The 23,829-nt window shown below is 35.7% G+C and overlaps 1 protein-coding gene across 50 annotated transcripts in view; it reads right to left on the bottom strand.

Moving 5' to 3' along the window:
- The window catches only part of CLASP2 (cytoplasmic linker associated protein 2), a 223,721-nt gene that overhangs the window by 60,007 nt on the left and 139,885 nt on the right, over window positions 1-23,829 (bottom strand). For 26 of the 50 annotated variants that reach the window (XM_055284306.2, XM_063612518.1, XM_063612529.1 and 23 more), the window contains 4 exons: window positions 21,061-21,305; window positions 18,990-19,053; window positions 9,025-9,188; window positions 7,531-7,609 (listed from right to left, as the gene is read on the bottom strand). In XM_055284306.2, coding sequence (XP_055140281.1) covers window positions 7,531-7,609; window positions 9,025-9,188; window positions 18,990-19,053; window positions 21,061-21,305 — 552 coding nt within the window. Of the gene's footprint in view, window positions 1-7,348; window positions 7,400-7,530; window positions 7,610-9,024; window positions 9,189-18,989; window positions 19,054-21,060; window positions 21,306-22,430; window positions 22,455-23,829 lie in introns of all 50 variants that reach the window. The other 24 variants (XM_055284210.2, XM_055284267.2, XM_055284220.2 and 21 more) reach the window with 3 other exon arrangements.

Below are 23,829 nucleotides of genomic sequence, written 5' to 3'. Positions count from 1 at the left end.
AGACAACACTTATGTGGATAAAATGTTATGCGTGGGTTTATAATTTTTTTTTTTTTTTTTTTTTTGAGACAGAATCTCACCCTGTCGCCCAGGCTGGAGTATAATGGTGCGATCTTGGCTCAATGAAACCTCCGTCTCCTGGGTTCAAACGGCTCTCCTGCCTCAGCCTCCCAAGCAGCCGGAATTACAGGTGCCCGCCACTACACCCAGCTAATTTTTATGTTTTTAGTAGAGACGAGGTTTCACCATGTTGGCCATGCTGGTCTCGAACTCCTGACCTCATGATCCGCCTGTCTCGGTCTCCCGAAGTGTTGGGATTACAGGCGTGAGCCACCGTGCCCGGCCTATTCTCCCAGTAATTCTTGATGTGTAGGTGCATGGAAAGCAGATGTTTGAAATATGTATATTTGTGGAATGGTTATAATTGAGCTAATTAACATATGCCTCATATACTTATTTTTTGTGGTGAGAACACTTAAAATCTATAATTCTCTTTTTATAAATTCAATTTTAAAGTTTTATATATTTAATGTGTGCAAGTTTTGATACCCATATACATAGTGAAACGTTTCTTATAGTCAAGCAAATCGATGAATCCATCATCTCAGTTGCCCCTTTTGTGTGTGTAGCAAGAGCACCTAAAATCTACTCTTTCAGCAAAAATCCCAAATATAACACAGTATTATGAACTATGGTCTTCATGTTGTCTGTTACATCTCTAGACTTACTCATCCTATGGATCTGCAACTTTGTATACTTTGACCTGCATCTCCTCATTCCACATCCCCTCATTAGCAATTTTCAAGTATACAATACATTGTTATTAACTATAGTCACCATGTTGTACCTGTGCACTTAAGAAACAGCACATGACATAGTACACAGTCCTTGGATACAGCAAGGATGCTAAACACATATTCAATGCGAATTTGCTGACTTAGAATAAGGAAGGTTTAAATGTGTGATTGAAACTTGAGAAAAAATTGTCAAATTTTAAGGTAATATGTTTTTCTATTTTTTTCTTCCCTTACTATCGATTTTAATGTCATTTTTGTCACTCAGGTGAAATAAGGTCTCTGGCAAGTGCCATACTGAATAAATTCACAGGAAGTAAAATATTAAAATAAGGTTCTGACACTTGTACATTTTTCCCTTCCTACTTCCAGTTAAAAAAAAGAAGAGATACAATTACATTTTTCTTTCATAATGAATTTTAAGAAGTATTTATAACTTTACACAGTCAACAAAAGCAAAAATAGACAAATGAGATTACATCAAACTAAAAAGCTTCTGCATAGCAAAGGAAACAATCAACAGAGTGAAGAGACAACTACAAAATGGGAGAAAATATTGTACTGTAAACCATACATCTGATAAGTGGTTAACATTCAAAATATGTAAGAAACTCACATGACTCAATAGCAAGAAAACAAATAAACTGTTTAGAAAATGGGCAAAGGATCCGAATAGACATTTCTCAGAGACATACAAATGGCCAACAGGTATATGGAAAAATGATCAATATCAGTATTCATCAGGGAAAGGCAAACTAAAACCACATTTGAGATATTCACCTCACACCTGTTAGAATGACTGTTATCAAAAAGATGAAAGATACGTGTTGGTGATGATGCGGAGAAAAAGAAACTCTTCCACAATGCTGGTGGAAATGTAAATTAATACTGCCATTATGGAAAATAATATGGAGGTTCCTCAAATAATTAAAAACAGAACTGCCATATGATCCAGCATTCCACTAGTGGGTATATACCCAAAGGATATGAAATCAGAATGTAGAAGTGACATCTGCACTCCCATGTTCACTGCAGCATTACTCATAATACCAAGATATGGAATCGGCCAGGCGCAGTGGCTCACGCCTGTAATCCCAGCATTTTGGGAGGCCGAGGTGGGTGGATCACCTGATGTCAGGAAGTCAAGGCCAGCCGGGGCCAATGTAGTTAAACCCCATCTATACTAAACATACAAAAATTAGCCAGGCGTGGTGGTGGACGCCTGTAATTCCAGCTACTCGGGAGGCTGAAGCAGGAGAATCGCTTAAACCTGGTAGGTGGAGTTGCAGTGAACCGAGGTTGCACCACTGCACTCCAGCCTGAGCAACAGGAGCGAAACTGTCTCAAAAAAAAAAAAAAAAAAAAAACAAACAAAAAAAAAAAACAATGTAATCAACCTAAGTGTCTATCAATGGTCGAAAAGATAAAGAAAATGTGGTATATATAAACAATGGAATACTATTCAGCCTTACAAAGAAGGAAATCCTGTCATTTGTGATAACGAAGATGAACCTGGAGGACAATACGTTAAGTGAAATAAGCCAGACATAGAAAGACAAATACTGTATGATCTCATTTACATGCAGCATGTAAAAAGTCAAATTTAGGCCGGGCCCGGTGGCTCATGCTTGTAATCCCAGCACTTTGGGAGGCCGAGGCAGGCGGATCACGAGGTCAGGAGATCGAGACCACGGTGAAACCCTGACTCTACTAAAAAATACAAAAAATTAGCCGGGCGTGGTGGCAGGCGCCTGTAGTCCCAGCTACTCGGAGAGGCTGAGGCAGGAGAATGGCGTGAACCCGGGAGGCGGAGCTTGCAGTGAGCCGAGATTGCGCCACTGCACTCCAGCCTGGGCGACAGAGCGAGACTCCATCTCAAAAAAAAAAAAAAAAAACAAGAAAACAAAAAAAAGTCAAATTTATAGAAACAGAGAGTAAAATGGAGGTTACCAGAGGGTAGGGGACTGGAGAGATGTTGGTCAAAGGGCACATTTCAGTTAGACAGGAGGAAGAAGTTTAAGAGATTTGATTTCTCCATCAGCCAGGAAGATGTTGGTATAGAGGATGACATAGCTATCAAGGACAGTAACTACTATGACTCCTGGTACTATGATTAAACCTCAGATGCATGGCCTTCTGGCCAAGTGTCTGCAATTTCATATTGTAGGAGCATTCATTGTATCCCTGGAGGTGGCAGCTCTTTATAAGTTTGCTGTATCTAAACCAGGAAAGAAGGCACATGAAGATTTCTACAGAAATTATGATTCCATGAAAGATTTTGAGGAGATGAGAAAGGCTGGCATATTTCAGAGTGCAAAGGGATTATGGAATATACAGAATTTCTTCAGGCTGAATGACCTAGAAGTTTGTAACTGACTTATGTTTCTGAACTATGAATTATGAATATGTGGGGTAAGAAATAGTTTCTCTTGATAAACAATTAACAACAACAAAGAGACCTATACATCATGGTGACTACAGTTAAGAACAATACATTGCATATTTGAAAATTGATAAAAGAGTGAATTTTATGTATTCTTACCAGAAAAAAAGATACACCTATGAGGTAATACAAATGTTAAATAACTTGATTTAGCCATTCCACAATGTATACATATATCAAAACATGTTATATGCCATAAATATATAGAATTTTAACTGTCAATTAAGACATATTTATAACTTTAAATAAATTTATTGCAAAAAACCAAAAGTTGACCTATTAGCCATCAGAAATATGTAGTAGACAGGAAAAGAGACTTCTGGTTAGTTTTAACGTACCAGGCACGATTAAATTATGACAGCAGATAATATTCTGATTTTTTTTTTGAGATAAGGTCTCATTCTGTCACCCAGGGTGGAGTGCAGTGGTGTCATCTTGGCTCACTGGTAGCCTTGACATCCCAACTCAAGAGATCTTCCCACCTCAGCTTCTCGAGTAGCTGAGATTACAGGCGTGCACCACCACGTCCAGCTAATTAAAAAAAACTTTTGTAGAGATGGGGTTTAGCCATGTTGCCCAGGCTAGTCTCAAACTCCCGGGCTCTGGTGATCTGCCCACCTTGGCCTCCCAAAGTGTTGGGATTACAGGTATAAGCCACCATTCCCTGGCCAATATTCTGAATTCCTAAAGCAATGTCATCCTCTCTCAGTGTGAATAGCTGGAAGGTGACTATGTTAAATAAAAAAATGAACATCAATGTGTTTTGTTTATAATTTGCCACCATCAATAACTGAATATATTTATTTACACTATGTGAGATTCAATTAGTGCAGTGCCTTGGCAATTTATCGTCATGCAAAATTTTACAAGGGTTTCACAGAATGTATGTGTTTACTATACTAATAGGCAACATAACCACAATACATATATAATCATTTGAACATGTATATTTATTAGGATATTTCACAAGGTTATATCTAGTTTATGATTTTAATACAGCAAACATGCATTCTTTTTCAGAGAAGGAAAAACAATCTAGCTGCTAAAGGATGTGAAATTCTTTAATTGTTTGTGAAACCCAGAAAAAGAGGTCAGCAAAAATTACATTTATCTTTAAAGTATTACTTATTCAAATAAAATCACTTTGTATTGCCATTTCCCCCATTGCTTCCTCTTGACATGTAATCACATGACACTCTGAAAGAGATGTAAAATTTTATATAAACATCCATCATTTATCTGAAAGATCAATAAAAAAATTTTCTAGATCTGATACTCAAGTTACATGTGGTTTTCTATAATCTGTTAAATTTTTTATACTTAATCCTGTCACCCACTTGAAAGCTGGTTTTATTTTTGCCATAAGGTATGGCTCCAATATAACTTTTCTCTGCTATTCTAAACACTGGTGTAAGAGTTGAAAAGTGATTTTCTTTTTCTTTTTTTTTTTTTTTGAGATGGAGTCTCTGTCATCCAGGCTAGAGGGCAGTGGAGCAGACTCGGCTCACTGCATCCTCTGCCTCCTGGGTTCAAGCGATTCTCCTGCCTCAGCCTCCCGAGTACTTGGGATTACAGGTGCCTGCCACCACGCCCGGCTAACTTTTTGTATTTTTAGTAGAGACGTGGTTTCACCATGTTGGCCAGCCTGGTCATGAACTCCTGACCTCAGATGATCCACCTACCTTGGCCTCCCAAAGTGCTGGGATCACAGGTGTGAGCCATCGTGCCCAGCCAAAAAGTGATTTTCCCTCATGGATTTGCTAATACATCTATATCTATATTAAATACATATTTATAAATAATTTAGGCTTTTAGAGAAACAATCGGTGATTCCAGTTTCCAGCATAATGTTTTCCAATAGGAAAGTTAATTTTAATTTGTGCATATCTCATTTCAATCTTCGCTTTGTCTTTCTCTTCAAGTATCCTGCAACTTATTCTCTCTGAACTCAACTATCAACCCCTTATTTTTATTTATTTATTTTTTTGAGACCAAGTCTTGCTATGTCTCCCAAGCTGGAGTGCAGTGGCACGATTTTGGCTCAATGCAACCTCTGCCTCCCGGGTTCAAGTGATTCTCCTGCCTCAGCCTCCTGAGTAGCTGGGACTACAGGCGCCCAACATCACCCCTGGCTAATTTTTGTACTTTCAGTAGAGACAGGGTTTCTCCATGTTGGCCACACTGGTCTCAAACTTCTGACCTCAAGTGATCCGCCTGCCTCAGCCTCCCAAAGTGCTGGGATTACAGGTGTGAGCCACTGTGCACAGCCTCACCCTTAGCTGGTTTAGACCTTCATTTGCACTGGTCCATGAAACATCTCTATATACATTTTCTACTTTTTTTCTTTCTTTCTCTTTCAATGGACAAGGTCTCACTCTGTCTCTTAAAAAAAGAGGCTCCCAGGCTGGAGTGCAGTGGCGTGATTAGAGCTCACTGTAACCTCAACTCCTGGGTTCATGCAATCCTCTTGCCTCACCTCCTGAGTAGCTAGGACTATAGGCATGAACTACCACACCTAGTTAACTCTACATACATTTCAGTAGCACTTGAACACCACTACAGGTACCTATATCATAACTTTTATTACTGTTTAGAGTTTATTATATATTATAGTTAATAATGATAAAATTACAAGCTTTATATTCCCAGGAACACCTAGCACAATGCCTTGGTCATAAAATGAGTTAAAAAATATCTATTAATAATATCAAGTAAATTATTCTTCTGCAGGTCACTTTTCAAAATCAAACAGATGAAATCTCTTTCCCCAAGCAGCTCTAAGAAAACAACATTATATTGAGTGTAAGTTGTGAAAGGAAAATAAAATGGCCTATGCCAAAAGGAAAGTGAAGCTTGGGAACTGAGTCATTCAAAAAACTGACTCCCATTTGTTCATAAACAGACAGCTGCAAGAGAGAAGGCTACATAGCTCTTCAGGTGGTCTCCCTCATGCTGACAATGTAAATTAACAGTTTATCTTCACAGGTAGAGGACAACGAGGAGACTAGAAATCATCCCCCAGAGACAAATACATTATTTTACTTCTTCCTCTACTCTGTGTTTACTTTCTCTTAGGTAAGATGCAGATTTACTGAGCACGAGATGAATGCCTGACTGTTCCTCTTTCCCCTCAAGCTGGCTCTTTCTCTTTTAAATATTAAAGTCCTCAAAACCCTCTCTGGAAGAAAGAACAGGCTTTCTTCTTGTGTCTCTTTCTCCTGGATGCATCCTCGATCTTGGCAAACTAAACCTCTAAATTGATTGAGACTTGTCTCAGACACTTTTCGGTTTACAAAGTCAGCCCTGATAAGAAACATAATTGTGATTCTGAGGCACAATTGCATTCAGAAACTTAAGGCAAAAATCAATCCTGGGCAGTAACGCTTGTAGAAATATATTTCGTGCAGGATAGAGCAGAAAAATGTAGGACTCGTATAAGCACATATGCTTGTTATTTCCCTGACTTTAATCTCATTTAATAAAACTCACTAAAAAAAAAAAAAAAAACATTTAGCAAAGAATTCAGGAGCTATTCTTTTACATTTTTTTCTTTTATGTAAAATTTAATAATCATTTTAAATCACAAATTGGAATCCATTTAGTTTTCACATTAACTGAAAAATGTGTGTATATAACAAATGAGGAAGTTAATTATAACTCCAAATGTTATGCATACATTAGAAAAAAAAAGAAAGTTACTGTTTCAGTTAAGGATAATTGAAGAAAGGGACCAAGATTAAATTTAAAAATTTTTGTTTAGTTAATACATAGGCAAAACTGATATTTTGCCCAAAATACCTGTTAAAACGCCTGACACTTAAAAAAAAAAAAAGGAATGGGAAATCACAAACATAAAATTAGATAAGACTTTATAGAGTGAGTTTGCATTACCAGCTTAGGGTTAGATGGCAATAATGTGATGCCTTCCAAATGTGTATCACCATTAAGTTTCTCCAAAAGACTTACAGTCTGGCATTGCATTTAAATAACATTTGAAATCAAATATATGCATGCGTAAAAGGCTTACAAAGGTTAGTAGTTGAATATAGATGCAAACACTGCAGAGAGTTAAGAAAAGAAATAATGCAGATGAAAACAAAAACAATAAAACCTTGGAGCTCCAAAAAGAGTGAAGCTGGTCCCGAAGTGCTGGCTTGACTGTCTGAAAGTTTATAAAAACAAAACCCACTGATTGAACAGCTTCTTATGTGACAGAAATACAAATATCAACATAACTTTATTAATAAATACTTCAATTCTTTATAATGTCTTCAAAAGATCTCAAATTTTTACCTTTAAGCTTGGTGTTTGGGTCTGATCAACTGTAAATCTCATTAGAATATTGAACTGAAGATCATTTGGAAAAGATTCTCTGAAACAAGAACAAAGCAAAACAAAACGAAAATTTAGTTAGCAAGTACGCATGTAACAGCAAAAGACTATGCTTAATACCAAAACATAATGTCGTCCAAAAAACATCCATGAAGTAGTATCTGCATGTGGTATAAACTACCTGGTATAGTATACAATAAATGCATCCTCAGAAGAATATGAACATCTGAATCTGTACTCAGTACAGGGTTAAAAAGTAACACTACAGGCTGGGCGCGGTGGCTCACGCTTGTATTCCCAGTACTTTGGGAGGCTGAGGCGGGTGGATCACCTGAAGTCAGGAGTTCGAGACCAGCCTGACCAACATGGAGAAACCCCATCTCTATTAAAAATACAAAATTAGCCAGGCATGGTGGCACATGCCTGTAATCTCAGCTACTCGGGAGGCTGAGGCAGAAGAATTGCTTGAACCCAGGAGGCAGAGGTTGCGGTGAGCCGAGATTGCACCATTGCACTCCAGCATGGGCAACAAGAGTGAAACTCCGTGTCAAAGAAAAAAAAAAGCAACACTACAGTAAATAATAGCCTATTTTGCCTCAACTATAGATTTAATCAGAAAAATGTATTCAGCAAAAAGTTTAACATTCTCAGAAATGTTTCTCTACACCTAAAATCTGAATTCTGACTCACCTCAACCTAGTAAACAGATATTTGAAATAAGTGACTTCAACAATCTACACAAGTAGAAATATATCATTGGTTCAAAACCTTCTGAAATGAGATTTAGAATATTTAAATGCACAATAAAACATTGTTTAAATACACAGAAAATACTTTTTATAGTAGACTAAATAAAATCTTCAATCTTCAACCTTACTTTGCTGATACCTCTTTTTTTTTTTTTTTTTTTGAGACAGAGTCTTGCTCTGTTGCCCAGGCTGGAGTGCAGTGGTGCAATCTCGGCTCACTGCAACCTCCACCTCCCGGATTCAAGAGATTCTCCTGCCTCAGCCTCTGGAGTAGCTGAGATTACAGGTGCCTGCCACCACACCTGGCTAATTTTTGTATTTTTAGTAGAGATACGGTTTCACCATGTTGACCCGGCTGGTCTCGAACTCCTGACCTCAAGTGATCTGCCTGCCTCAACCTCCCAAAATGCTGGGATTACAGGTGTGAGCCACCATGCCCAGCTGCTGATATATCAATTAAGATAAAATACCACCTTGAACTACTCAACCAATATTAATACAATTTTTATAAAAGAAATGCAGGCCTTGACCTAAGGAAAAATGTTGCATTAAATATACAACATGAATGGGCATAATTAACAATCTTCAAATGGAGTCCATGCAGTCTAAATTGTTCAAAGGGACTCAGAAATCTGAACTATTAAATAGGGGTTAGATATTCCTAGTTATTATCAGGTTAACTTGAAATATATGGAAAAAATATTACCTTGTAACATCAAGGGCTTTCTGAACTTTTGCCTGAACAGATCCAAGCAAATCAGCACCCATTTTTTTTAGTAGTTGTGTCAGCAGTACAAACAACCAATCTTGAAGATCATCTTTGTGGACTTGTATGAAATCCACCAGAGTCTCCAAAAACATGCTGAATACCTACAGTTGATAAAGGGGAGAGGTATGGAGAAAAAAAGAGGAAACATTGACCTCTATGTTCAATTCAAAGCGAATATAGAAAGGAACACAGGAATCAGAGGCACAGCGATTGGCAGCCAAGCGGAAAAACAATCTCTCTTGCTTTTCATTGGACTCTGTGATACAAGAGTACATGTGAACTGTTATCCAACTTCTGCAGAAGTTCGACAATTAGCTATTCCATGCAGCATCACTTGGTAAAGAAAGTTTGGCCACAATGGCTGGCACACCTAATATTATCAATGATGCCACAGCTTAAACTGGTTAAAGTGAAATCCGTTTTGTATAAAATGTAGGGGAAAAAAACTATAGTTTCACTAACTCTCAGCTTTTCCAAAGAGTGGCATTGAGTAAATGAGATGACTACAATGACCTTAAAGTATAAAATTTATCTGGCATAACAGACTAATTAGAGAATCCTCAGATTTCTCAAAATGACAATTGTCACAAATAATTTGGTATGGGATATATTATTTATTAAAACTGCCTCAATGGTAATTTTAAATGATTTGAGATAACTGTAACTGCATCTAAAATAAATCCAAGATGAATGTCTACATCTAAATTTTAGTGATTTTTAAAAAGTCCTAGATGGCATACTATTAATCTCCATACCCATTTATGGGTTTTTTACTTACTTCCAATATTAATCTATTTGTTTAAACATTTTTATAAGTTACAAAAAAAATTATTACAGTGAAGGGAAGCTAATGTTTATAAATGATGTAGCTCATTAAAATACTTATGAAAAGTGACCTTTATCAAGGCTGTATCTCTTTATAAGATAGTCAACACCATACTGGAAAATTAGTTTCCAGGTAAAGAAGAAAAAACTGTCAGTCATAATGTATTACTGGACAAATCATAATAAACATTTTGATCATAGATTAAAAACTATGGGTTAAAAAAATCTTAAAATTATTAACTTTTCAAGTTAATCTCAAAAAGTAAATATGTTAATTTGAGAACTAAGGGTTTTGCTCTCAATGTATATTTATTTCTTGAATTCCCTTTATACAGTTATAGATGAACTCTTTGTTTTTTTTCTCTTTAGAAATGAAGGATTTTCTTTATCAGAATTATAATTAAGCTTCAACATTTAAACTGAGTTAAAAATAAAAATATACTTTAGCTATTTGCTTAAGACGCTCTATACCTGTAACAGCAGAAACTATAATTAAATTTTTGAGTATTCTCTGGTCCCCAGGCAGTGTGTGCTTCAACACTGTTCCTACTCACAGTGTGGATTCCTTTAACTCTCGTCCCACCGCTACCCCCATAATCCCCCAAGAACTTAGATTCTCTTAGATTCCAAACTTGGCCAACTGCTTCATTAAACTGTCTCTGGCCTTCTCCTGAGGGCCAGGAATATTGTCAAGGAACTTCACTAGACATAGTCTGTGACAAATGCATGTAACTAATCTGGTACTCATTCTTACTGTTACCTAGCAAATCTGTTCAGTGATGTGCTGGCATCAGTTTGCACCTGTCTAGAGAGTCAATTGTTAAATATTCAGGAATTTTGTGAAGTGGCTGGTAGCTTGAAATCTACCATGGGATAGGAGTATTTACATCTCAGAAATGGGCAAACACTACATATCAGAGCTTCCTGCCTTTCCCCCAAAGCTCATTTACTAGGACACCATTATCCTATTCTTTGGTTCACTTTCACTCTTGTTTCAACACTTGTCTATGCTCCTGAAGATTACAACCTCAAGCTTTCCTATATGAAAACCCATTCTGAAAATCACCGACATTAGAATGCCTAGGTCAATCTCCTATTTTATGGATGAGGAAACAGGGAAGCAGAGAATTACATGACCTGCCCAATGTTTCACAGATGGTTAATAGCTAGGCCAGGACTTAAAGCTAGGTCACTTGGTTTTCAGTTGTGCTCTACCCACTCTATTACCAGATGACCTAACTTATCTTTGTTATTGTCATTCAACATGAAATTCTCCACTGACTCTTCCCTCAATTTGATTTCCTCTATACCTATCCTTCTAATTTATCCAAGAAAGAAGTGATTTTCTTCATTTTATGGCTAATCTTTCTACTTTATATTCTTGCTCTCTAAAACATGGTCTCCTCTACTATCTTTACTCTTTTATTCTCTACCGAAATCCTTTGCTTACAGATGCAGAAGTCATCCCAAGAAATTATCTCTCTGCTTCCATCCTATTGCTCCCTCCAATTACTTTCTAATCATGATGTATAACATCTTCTTCATTAAGTTTAGTATGTTTGGCTGTTCTGTAAATTGACACTGCTTTCCTCTTACTTCCCTTCTTTCTGGTTGCCAGGAATTCTCCTTTTGCATGTCCTGATTCTCTTTTCATCATAAGTGTGACCTACTTGACACAGTCTCTCTGGTCTATCCCATGAGGTCTCAGAACATCTAGAACAGCTTTTTCCTGGCCTTCTCCAAATCTGTTTACCACACCATAACTAAAGGCACCAAGCCTTTCTGACCTCAGGTCTGGATTTCTGTAGTAGCCTGACTTTAGTTTTATATTTCCTGTATACCAGGGGTCAGTAAACCATTTTTGTAACAGACCAGAGAGTAAATATCCTAGGGCTTTGCAAGCCATATGGTCTCTATCACAACTACTCAACTTTGCCATTTAGCACAGCCACTGACACCACATAAACAAATAAGCATGGCCGTGTGTCAATATAACTTTATTCACAAAAACAGGCAGCAGGGAAGATGTGGCCTGCAGGCTGTAGTTTGTTAACTCATGTCTCTTTGTCACCATTGGATTGTGATATGACTCTTTGGATGGAAACAAAATCCTTTACTGTCCCTTCACTGTCTATAAGATAATGTCTAAAATACTTAGACAAGTTTCTAACTCCAAATTGATCTTGGGCTATCTGGAAACATAAACTCTTTATCCTTGAACACATGTCATATATCCACCCTGATTTCCTAACACATCCCCACTCCATTTACACACCGTATGTGACTCTCTATAGAATTTACTACTGAAGTCCTAGTCAAGAAACTTCTTGGACTGCAAGTCAGGGCCACTGATCTTCCTGACTTAGAACTCACAGAGGGACGAACTATTTATGGTGCTATTTAGCTTTTTCTGTATTTATGTTATTTTCCCATCTCTAACACATAGCATTTGAAAATAAAGACTATGTTTTTATACAGACTTGTGTGTCACCAATTAGAACTAGAACCAGGCTTAAGGTTATCAGATGCTGAGAACCCAATAAAAAGTTGATCAATGAAATCAAGTGAAATTTACCCTCTAATTGGTAGCCAACCCTTTTTCTTCAATGCAAGGTAAGATCTTCCCTTTATTCTAGCCAAGATTAACTTTGTTTTATTTCCTATAAACTTTCTAACATCTCCCACTTCTTTTTCTGGACTCAGGCTAGCTACTTCGAATAAGCCCTTTATTCCCACACTGACATATCCAAAGCTTATGTTCTGTTAAGATCTGAGATGCCATTTTCTTCAAGAAGACTTCTCTGAGTTTCCTAAGTAGAAATTTGTTTTGGTTACATAAAATGTGAGTAGCTAAATAAAAATGTGGACATGGTATTTGCTGTACTCTACATAAGAAATTGTACTATTTTTAAAATGTTGTTATTGCTTTTGAGACAGAGTCTTACTCTGTCACCCAGTCTACAGTGCAGTGGCACAATCATGGCACACTGCAGCCTCAAACTTCTGGGCTCAAGCGATCTTCCCATCTCAGCCTCCTGAGTAGGTAGGGCTGCAGGCATGCACCATCATGTCCAGTTAATTTTTTTAGTTTTGTAGAGATGGGGTCTACCTTTGTTGTCCAGGTTGGTCTCGAACTCCTGGCCTTAAGCAATCCTCTCACCTCATTCTCCCAAAGTGCTAGGATTACAGACGTGAGCCATGTGCCTGGCCTGTACTATTATTTTTTCAAAAATGCTTATATCCTATCAATGGCACTTAGTAAATGATCATATGCACACACACACACAGCTGACACTTGAACTACATGCTTTTAAACTGTGTGGGTCCACTTATACGTGGATTTTCTTCCACCTCTGCCACCCCTGAGATACCAACACCCTCCTCTTCCTCCTTAGCCTACTCAAGGTGAAGATGACAATAATTAAGATCTTTATGGTGATCCATTCCACCTAATAATTAGTAAGTAAATATATTTTCTCTTCCTTATAACTTTAATAACATTTTATTTTCTTTCTGAGACGGAGTCTCACTCTATCACCCAGGGTGGAGTGCACTGGTGCGATCTCGGCTTACTGAAACCTCTGCCTCCCAGGTTCAAGTGATTCTCCTGCCTCAGCCTTCTGTGTAGGTGGGATTACAGGCCAGCGCCACCACGCCCGGCTAATTTTTCTGTATTTTTAGTAGAGACAGGGTTTCACCATGTTGGCCTGGCTGGTCTCAAACTCCTGACCTCAGGTGATCTGCCCACCTCAACCTCCCAAAGTGCTGGGATTACAGACGTGAGCCATCACAACTGGTTAAGAACATTTTATTTTCTCTAGTTTACTTTATTATAAGAATACAGTATATAGGCCGGGTGCGGTGGCTCATGCCTGTAACCCAGAACTTTGGGAGGCCGAGGCGTGTGGATCACCTGAGGTCGGGAGTTCGAGACCAGCATGACTAACATTGAGAAACCCCATCTCTACTAAAAATACAAATTTAGTCGGGCGTGGTGGTGCATGCCTATAATCCCAGCTACTCAGGAGGCTGAGGCAGGAGAAACTGCTTGGACCCAGGAGGCGGAGGTTGTGGTGAGCTGAGATTAAGCCATTGCACTCCAGCATGGGTGAAAGAGAGTCTGTCTCAAAAAAAAAAAAAGAAAAAAAATACAGTATATAATATATATAATAAATAAAATATATGTTAATTGACTATGTTATTGGTAAGGTTTCTGGTCAACACTAGGCTATTAGTAGTTATGTTTTGGGGAGTTAAAAATTATATACAGATTTTTCGATTGCACAGGGGTCTGTGTCCCTCTCTAACCTCCTCATTGTTCAGGGGTCAACTGTACTTACATATACATACATATATACCTATCTATCTTCATTCATTATCCATATCCAAAATTTATTGAAAGTTATATACAAAATTTCTTACTTGACTGCCCTAATGCAAAGGGTTCTTGTCAGATGTTAATATGCTCCCATTTTCTAATCTATGATTAAAGAACAAAGTGGAAAGTGGCTATGCTAATATAATACTAGTGATTCACATTTTCTTTCAGAAGACAAAGATGATAATTACTATTCCATAATCCACTCTGTTTGCTTTTATGGAATGACATTAATAAAATGTCATTTTGTCATTTGTGGGAAGGTAGGGGTTAAATGTTTTTTTAAAAATTGTGAAACTTCAGAAAATCATTTTTAAATAATCCAATGGAAGCAATCTTCAATAGAATCAATTTATTATCCCACATATCTCATAATTTGTTGGGAAAGAATTAAAATATTCAAGCTATTACAATTGAGGCAGACTTTTCTTTAACTCCCTTATATCTTAGGTGTGCCAGTCATCAACTATAGAACAGAAGAACATAATCAAATTAGATTAATTAGTAGATTAAAAAGCATATCTCCAAACAGAATCATAAGTTTGCACAACTGCAAATAGCATTTCGTGGATTGCAAAGGTTCCAACACTGCATGAACTCTTCGGGAGAGAAAATAGAGAAAAAGGGTTAATTTCACAGTCATGCAGTAAAGTTAGGTTTCCAACAAATATTGAACCAACTTACTCTCTATTGAGAGTTCCAACACAGGGGACAGCATGCAAAAAGAAAAAAAGAAAAAAAAGAAAAACACACAAATTAGTCGCCATCAATGCAAAGTTCCTGTATGGAAGAAAAACACTTAGAAAATAAAAGTGACAAATGTTTTTCAAAGCTTTATGATAAACTCAAAATAGTTTTTAAAACAAGACTTAAATGAATAGTATGGGAGAAGAACATATGATTTTGTTTCTCTTGTACCTCCTTGCCAGGGAAATTAAGAAAACTAAAGACAAAAACTCTTCTTTTCCAGACTCTACCAATCCTTGAGGTTAAACATCTGAAAATAATCCAAGAATAATAGACACATACTCCCACTTCTGAACGGGGCCAACATTTGGTTCCAAAGCATAGTGTATAGAATTTTTTCCTTTCTTTTCTCTTTGTTTCCTCCTCTCAGAAGCAATACTTTCACAAGTTAAAATATTTCTGTGAAGGCTTGAAACAACAACTATTGCTTGGAAATAATAAAAGTAACTATACTACTACTTTTTATTTTCCCTAGGTAAGATGTGTGTTATGGTCTCCTGATCTAAAGACTGCAGGCAGCTGAGCTGCCTAGAATGCTTGTCAGGAGATTCAACTGTGCCTCATTTTAGTAGCCACAGATTAAATTCCTACCCTTGCTGTCCAAGACTCAAGAGTATGATTCAAGAGGTAGTGTTACAAATACCATAAAATGCCAATTCAAAGCATGCACCACAGTGAAGGCAGTTCTTTCCAGAGTCAAGTGCCAGAAATATATGGGATGGCTTTTGGCAACTGATACTGCTTCCGTTTGAGGGGGAAAAAATGGGTCCAGAGCAGTCAAAATAAAAATCTGCCGCAAACTTCTTAATTTAAAAAATTTATTTGATTTTTAAAAAACGTATATATGGTACTCGGTATGTTCTAAGGGTTTACATGAGGTGGATATTACTATTAACTGTTTTACAGATTAATAATTAATAATTAAAGTACATAGTGCTAATAAATTGGAGGTAGAATTTGAACCCAAGCAATCTAGCTCCACTATCCATACTTGTTATTTTAAATTTTCCCTCACACTGCTTAAGTAATCCTTCCAAAAGGTACGTCTTGTCTACTCAGTGACTGCTCACTGCCCTCAAGATAATGTCCAAACAAAGCCTACCATTTTGCAGTACAACATGTGTTGTACTGCTTCACTTACAAAAAATACTAAAAGGCTTTAAATTATACATTTGCTGATTTATGGTCTAAATTATTGTCTTACAGATATTGTGATTACTTATTTCTATATGGGTATATGAAGGAAAAAAAGTTCATTTATCAAATTACAGACATCAAATAATTTCAGCTTCCAAGGGTATAGGTTCCTGAACATATGTTTCTATTTTAGTGTCAACGACAAAGAGTAGATCATATACGACAGGGGTCAGCAAACTATGGCCTGCAAGCTATTTCTAATTCTTGCACTTTAAAAAATGCTTTAAAAGCAATCAAAAGGCTATTTAGTGACATATGAAAATTATATAAACACATGGCCAGGCATGGTGGCTCACGCTTGTCATCACAGCACTTTGGGGGGACACGACGGGCAGATCACTTGAGGCCAGGAGTTCAAGACCAGCTTGGCCAACATGGTGAGAACCCATCTCTACTAAAAATAGGAAAAATGAGCAGAGTGTGGTGGCATATGACTGTAATCCCAGCTACCTGGAAGGCTGAGGCATGAGAATCGCTTGAACCCGGGAGGCGGAAGTTGCAGTGAGCCAAGATCATGCCACTGCACTCCAGCCTGGGTGACAGAAAGAAATCTTGTCTCAAAAAAAAAAAAAAAAAAAAAAAAAAAAAAAAAAAAAAAAAAATTACACACACACACACCCCCTCACATTTTAATGTTCATAAACAAAGTTTTATTGCAACCCAACACACACATTTGATTATTTATTGCCTGTTAAGGGTGCCTTCATGCTATAATGGCATAATTGAGTAGCTGGGACAGAGACCATGATGGTCTGCAAAGCCACATTATTTACAGAAAATAGTGGCTGAGTCCGATATAGAACAAAATTGCATTGAGAAAGAAGATATCAAAAAAAGTTGCTTGATTCTGAAGATGGAATTGTTGGTCTAAAAATACATTAAAAAGGGAGGGGCGCAGCTATTTTAAAAATATCAGAATACAATGCAAAAACTCAAACATTTTTAACTCAGCACAGGATGGTGACATGTCTAGTTTATCCTTAATGAATTACATTATTGACAGAGTCTCTGATGGACAATCAATGGCCACACAAAAATAAGAAAATCTTCCCATTACATTTGGCTTCACAGAACTGACTAAAAAACAAAAAGCAAAATCAAACAAACCAGATGGGTAGATAAGAATTTTATGTTGCTATAAAGCCCTAAGAAGAGAAATCTGATGCAATCCTAGGGAAAATAGTAGCTGGTTCTCCACACGTATTGAGAGGCCAAACATTTGTGCTCAGTTAAGTTCCTATACCAATGTTAAACTCAGCTTTCCTATTTGATCTTTTTCAAAAATGTTTGTCTTTATCACTATATATCATGGCATCCAACCAAACTGCACTGACTTAACAAAAAGTCAAAAACTGTGACTTCAAGAAATAATCTAGCTTTGGTCTTATATTCTTCCAGTAGCAGGAATTACTGAAGATGCTTAATAACTATGTATTTCAAAGTTGAATAGACTATTAATTAAATGTTTAATAAAACAAGTTAACCCAAATAACTGTCTTGTCCTTGGGCTTATATTGCCAACTAAAAATATCAACAGTTCATCTGTTCAGGATTTATAGAAATTTTTACATTAAAGTAAGACTTACAGCTGTAATCAGTGATAGCAATATCTATATAGAATGGTATAGTTATCTACATGTTCAATTATAAGTTAGAAACTTTAAAAGATTTTAGTAAACTGCTTACCAAATGTATTTTCTTCTTTGTCTTTTAATGGGATATTTTACCCTCAAATAAATATAACTTCTGATAGAATAATCTTTGAAAATATTGTTTTAAAGTATAAGCAATTTATTTAAATAATTAAGTATACCCCCCACTGGATTTAAATCTTTAGCTGGATTTTAGTTTACGTACAACGTGGGATTTCATTATCTTTAAGTAGTGTTGTAAATAATGAAAATACTAAAAATAGAAAAAAAATGAGGAGGAAATGAGATGTGCAACAATAAAGTAAAGACAATAAAAAGAAACAGTAAAAAGTGGAATTCATTAATATTTTTCTTATTTCCTTGCCACACCTCCCTCTCACTTAGGTTAGAAAGTCTCCTGTAGACATTTGGTATCCTAAGGGAAGATTTCACCATTATCAAACATATTGCTGGAAACAGAATATGTGACCACAGTTTTATAACAGTACTATGCATCAAGGTAAATCAAAATTTCACAGTACACATGCAGATTACATATAAGTACTTAAATAAGTATGTTTTAATCAACATTAAAAATGAATAAAGTTCTGAAAATTTTTATGGACTACTTCAATGTAAGAAATGTCTCTTATATTACTACCAAACTATGGCTGGAACCACATTTTGTGCCTTTGTGTTAATGACTATTCTTTTCTACAAAATTATTATTTCAAAATTGAAATATATTTACATCAATGCTGTAATTAATCACAGACGAAAACAAAATAAAATGTTAAAAACTTTTTCAACTTACCCCAATTATGTCTTTTACAAACACTAAAACAGTCTTAGTAACACAAAATACACCAACTTGACTAAATTACATGAGTTGTAACTGTATCCCCTTTAATTTTCAGTCTTAGACCATCTATCATTGGAGAAGCTCACATAGTTACCAGAGATTAATTTCTAAATTATGTATGATACCAAACAATTTTAATTATGTTTGAAAATATTACTGCCATTTTTGGACAATAAAATAAACATGGCCTACAGTTTTTCTGCTTTGACAATATACAAATGATACCCTATAAAAATAAATAATCTTAAATACTAAAACATACCTTGCCATGAGGGTCAGCAAACATTCTTGTGAAAATTTCACATAATCTTTTCAGTTCAACTCGACTGCCAAAATAATACAGCAGTTAATTAATATCTTGCTGTAGCAAGAAGTCATGTAAAAGTAACTTTACATATAATTTTCTTTAAAAAAAAAAAAAGGTTAGGTTGCATATGTTTTATATTAATGCACGCCTATAATCCTAGCATTTTGGGAGGCTGAGGTGAGAGGCTCGCTTGAGCCCAGGAGTTCAAGACCAGCCTGGGCAAGATGGTAAGACCCTGTCTCTATAAATTTTTAACAAAACAAAACAGCTGGAATGGTCGGGGACGGTGGTTCATGTCTGTAATCCCAGCACTTTGGAAGGTCGAGGTGGGCAGATCACTGCAGGTCAGGAGTTTGAGACCAGCCTGGCCAACATGGTGAAACCCTGTCTCTACTAAAAATACAAAAAAGTAGCTGCGCTGGGCATGGTGGCACACATCTATAATCCCAGCTACTCGGGAGGCTGAGGCAGGAAAACTGCTTGAACCCGGGAGGCAGAGGTTGCACTGAGCTGAGATTGCACCACTGTATGCCAGCCTGGGCGACAGGGTTAGACTGTCCCCAAAAAAAAAAAAAAAAAAAAAAAAATCAGCTGGGTGTGTTGGTGCACACCTGTAGTCCCAGCTACATGGGAGGATTGTTTGAGCCCAGGAATTTAAGGCAGCAGTGAACAATGATTGTGCCACTGCACTCCATCCTGGGTGACAAAGTGAGATCTCATCTCTTTAAAAACAGAAACAACAATGAAATCAATAAATAAAATCAGCCATAAAAATTGAGAAATTTGTGGGATTTACCAGTCATGGCTAAATACAAAGTTACCAAATACAACAATTATTCTGTTGTAACCCACACTATCTTAAAGGTTAAAAGTTAAGAAGAGAAATACAATTATCCTTCATTAATGGAGTGTGACAGGGTAAATTTTACATATGGCATTCCCAAATACATGAATTTTATCCTTTTAAGTGTTAAGACGTTTTCTTAAATGTTGCCACTGATGGGATAAAATCATTCTGAACTATGCTTACTCCCTTGCCATTTAAAATAACCAACACATGAATTCTATCCTTTTAGGTGTTAAGACGTTTTCTTAAATGTTGCTATACTTACGGGCTAAAATCATTCTAAACTATGCCTACTCCCTTGCCATTTAAAATGGCACGCTGAATCTAGTATTAACTTAATCTTGATGGGCTGGGAACAATATTATGACGGTGGATTGCAGTGATTCATGATGTGTGATATGCACACATGAAAATATATTTAGGTAATACAGAAACATTTATTTTAAATTATGTAGTTCTAATACTTCCTAAAATAAATACACAGGAAGTAAGTACATCAAACTCTTATTTCACAGGTATCAAGTCAGGAAGTAACCCTGTACATTCCACCATGCTTAAACCTATGAAATATCTGAAGTTAGGTTCTCAAAGGGGTGAACTATAGGTTTAAAACATCACACAGACAAGGACAACAAGGCAAGTAGGGGGAAAAAACAAGCTAATGCCATTAGTAAAGGAAACAAAACCCCAAACCCAAAATATTAACAAATATCTGTTGTTAATGAAATTCATTCCAACTCAACTTTGTATTACACTAAAATTCACATATTACATGCACACTAAGAATATATCTTCATTTCCAAATAAGCATAAACATTCTTCTCACTGAAAAACTTACCAGAAATAAATTTTAATAAACCAGTCAGTTTTATCACTATGTACATTTTATTATTAAATATTAAAATTAATAACATTTTAAACTTAATTTCTGTGTGAATAAAAAGTTTCCTTTTAAAATGTTTTGTTAAATAGAATAATTTTTTTTTTTTCTTTTTTTTTAGTAAATAAAAGTATAGATGGTCCTAAAAGACTGAAGCTTTGGAAAAACACTTTGAAGCAACCATATGAATTCAGGACAGGTCTGTTTCTATACCAGTATCTCTAAAGTGTTATAGAAACAAAGTCAAATCAAAAAGCACTAACCTGATAGTAAAATCATTTTAAGACAACGCATCTCACCTTAGTGTTCTCTGATTTTTTAATAAGTTCTGCAGACCTAGGAGGCCTTCCTTCCTTTCTGACCAATTGGAACTAGCACATCTATTGAGGACTTCTGCCACATCTTCCGTCTGCCTCATATATGTAGGAATACTACCATTTCGAGAACTATAGGAGCGTTCTGAACAAGCACTAGATGCATCGCTGTTGGCGTCATCATCTGAATGCATTCCATATGATTCGTATCTTCTTCGAGCTGGTTTTTTCTGTTATACATCAAGAATCTCATTAGCAGTAGCCAAAAGAATATATCGGTATTTCATAATTTCTACTGACCACAAAAGGATTGATTTTTGTTTTAAAATCAGTGCAAAGCATGCTCCTAATCATTGTAACAACAGAATGTCAGTATTTAGTTTTTCTTCAGAAAACAAGTTTTAGAAGTTAGTAGAAGGTAAAATATTCCTTAACTATGGGAAGTGGTAGAAGCAGAGTAATACTATATGGAAGTTCAGATATGTAAAGTGGGAAGTGCTAAAAATTGTGAGTTTTTCCTTTCCCCTTTTCATGAAAAACCAAGAACTACTAGAATGTAAACGAACAGAAACTATACTAGAAATTTGAGTTGGTAAGAAGAAAATATTACCTTTTTAAAGAAAGAGTTAATGGATCAGAAAAACATTTTCCATGTATAAAGTTCCATTTTTTTCTGTCTATCTTTTCTTTATTCTCCTTTTACCTCCATTACCACTTCTCTTGCCACTATTCCTTCCCTTGTACCCAACCCTCATGTCTCCTAGAGAAATAAAATACAAAGAATGATGAAAAACTATTTAGTCTACTATTATTTTAAGGAGGCGAACTCCTTGAGAGCCCTCTATGCTTTTCACAATGTATCTATATTGTTTACTTCAATAAATATAAGAAAGCATATTCAGATTCCTTTGATTTCTTTACATCTAAATCTTATTTGTTTAATATATATAAATGTCAGTTATACCTTGCATATTTCAAGTGAAATGAGAAAGAATAAATAGTTTATTTAAGATTTCCTTAAAAGAGTTGAAAACAAATCTTTATGTTATCTGATATTTGAATTTTGGCTGATGAGTGGTGAAGATGTCTATAAAACAGATTAAATACAATAATTCAGAGTGAATGACCTCATTTCATTTGTATGAAGTAGTCAAGCTGAAAGAATGAGCACCTCCAGAGGACATTATTCAAGCAGTATCTCTCTCTTGATAACCATATTTACAGAAAAATAGATGTATATGTCTAAGGATTTTACTTCTACTTTAATTTTTAATAGAAGACCATCATTTGTTAAATTGATGAAAGAAAAAAAAGTTATGGTATCATAAGATGTCAGAAAATAGCAATGTCTATACCTTAGTCCGTATGTCTCCTAAGAGCTGAGAGCAGTAAATTTTTAAAGAGAAAAATTGAAAATAATGAAGAACATTTTGCTAATCAGCACAGTGAAGTAGTAGGCATTAACAATGCCTATGATCAGAAACATTACGTTTTTTTCACACATAGGTACAAAGAACTGCTTAATAGCAGGCTGTGTCTTTAATCTTGTCAATATTCTTTGGTTCAAAGAGAAATAGTGATGCTACAAAAAATATTCCCATAACCAGTTTTCTCAAAGAAACCTAAATGTTCCTCCTATTTGGATCCTTTTGTCATTACCAAAGTTAAGTGTATTTCTATGATTTTCTCCAGCACAAGTTAGGCTTACTAGCTGAAAAGTTTTTTCCTAAAAACTGGTAGTTGTAAGTGGAACTTCTGTGCTCTGCAAGTAATGGAAGTATTCAGAATCAGATTACTGGGAGTCAAACTTTAGCCTTGGTAGTTAAACATTCCTCATATAATTCAAACACACCATCTCAGTGTTCTAAGTAATAGTTCAAGAATAACCCAATCAATTCATAACATTTATGTAAGCAGAATTTAACTGGTAAATTATCCAATTAAAAAAACCCAGAAAACATGATTTGAGATACAGGGATGAGGAATAGTAAATCAAAAACATCTGATTAATTTAATATCATCAGAACAAGATGTGATCAATATATCCCATGCTGAAGAGAACAAAATCCCTACTTAATTAATTTATAAAAAATAATCAAGTGGCCGAAGTAACGGGAAAAATTCAGCACAGTGAAATGGTTAGCACAGAACTACACATGTGATATTCAATAAATTATAGCTATTACCAATGAATATTTTTAAAAACTTGCCTTTTCAAATCTATGCGGCAAACACTGTATTATATCAACACTACTTAAGATGGGATCTACGATTTTAGGAAGCATTTTTTTTTTAAATTTCAAAACAAAGACGAGGCCTCTTACAAGTTCTGGGTAAGAAACTGAGTAAATGTTTCTCAAACATAGGATAAATATCATAATTTGAAAGAGGAAGTGATACTGAATTGACTTGGGAAATTAGCCAAAGCCAATTATATACATTTTTTAAAATGCTACTTCTTACATAATTTTAAGTGACAATAACAACAATGATATATGTATTGCAATCTTCTGACAAGCTATCATGGATCTGTAGAATATGTTTTTAAATCTCACTGTTTAATGTGTCAGACATAAAGAATTATATCTAACTATAAGATATAATTATATCATAATTATAATTTGCCTTGAGGTTGTACTTCCTTTTAGTTCAAAAAACACAGATGAAAGACTAAACAAAATCCAACCCCAAAGTAAAATAATCCCTAAATACCAAAGTTTAAGCTAGAGTTGAAATTACATGCTTTTAAGTGTA

The sequence above is a fragment of the Symphalangus syndactylus genome, chromosome 1, assembly GCF_028878055.3.
Source record: "Symphalangus syndactylus isolate Jambi chromosome 1, NHGRI_mSymSyn1-v2.1_pri, whole genome shotgun sequence".
Taxonomy (NCBI): domain Eukaryota; kingdom Metazoa; phylum Chordata; class Mammalia; order Primates; family Hylobatidae; genus Symphalangus; species Symphalangus syndactylus.
The sequence above is the reverse complement of the archived record's forward strand: the minus strand, read 5'-3'. Positions and strand labels throughout refer to the sequence as shown.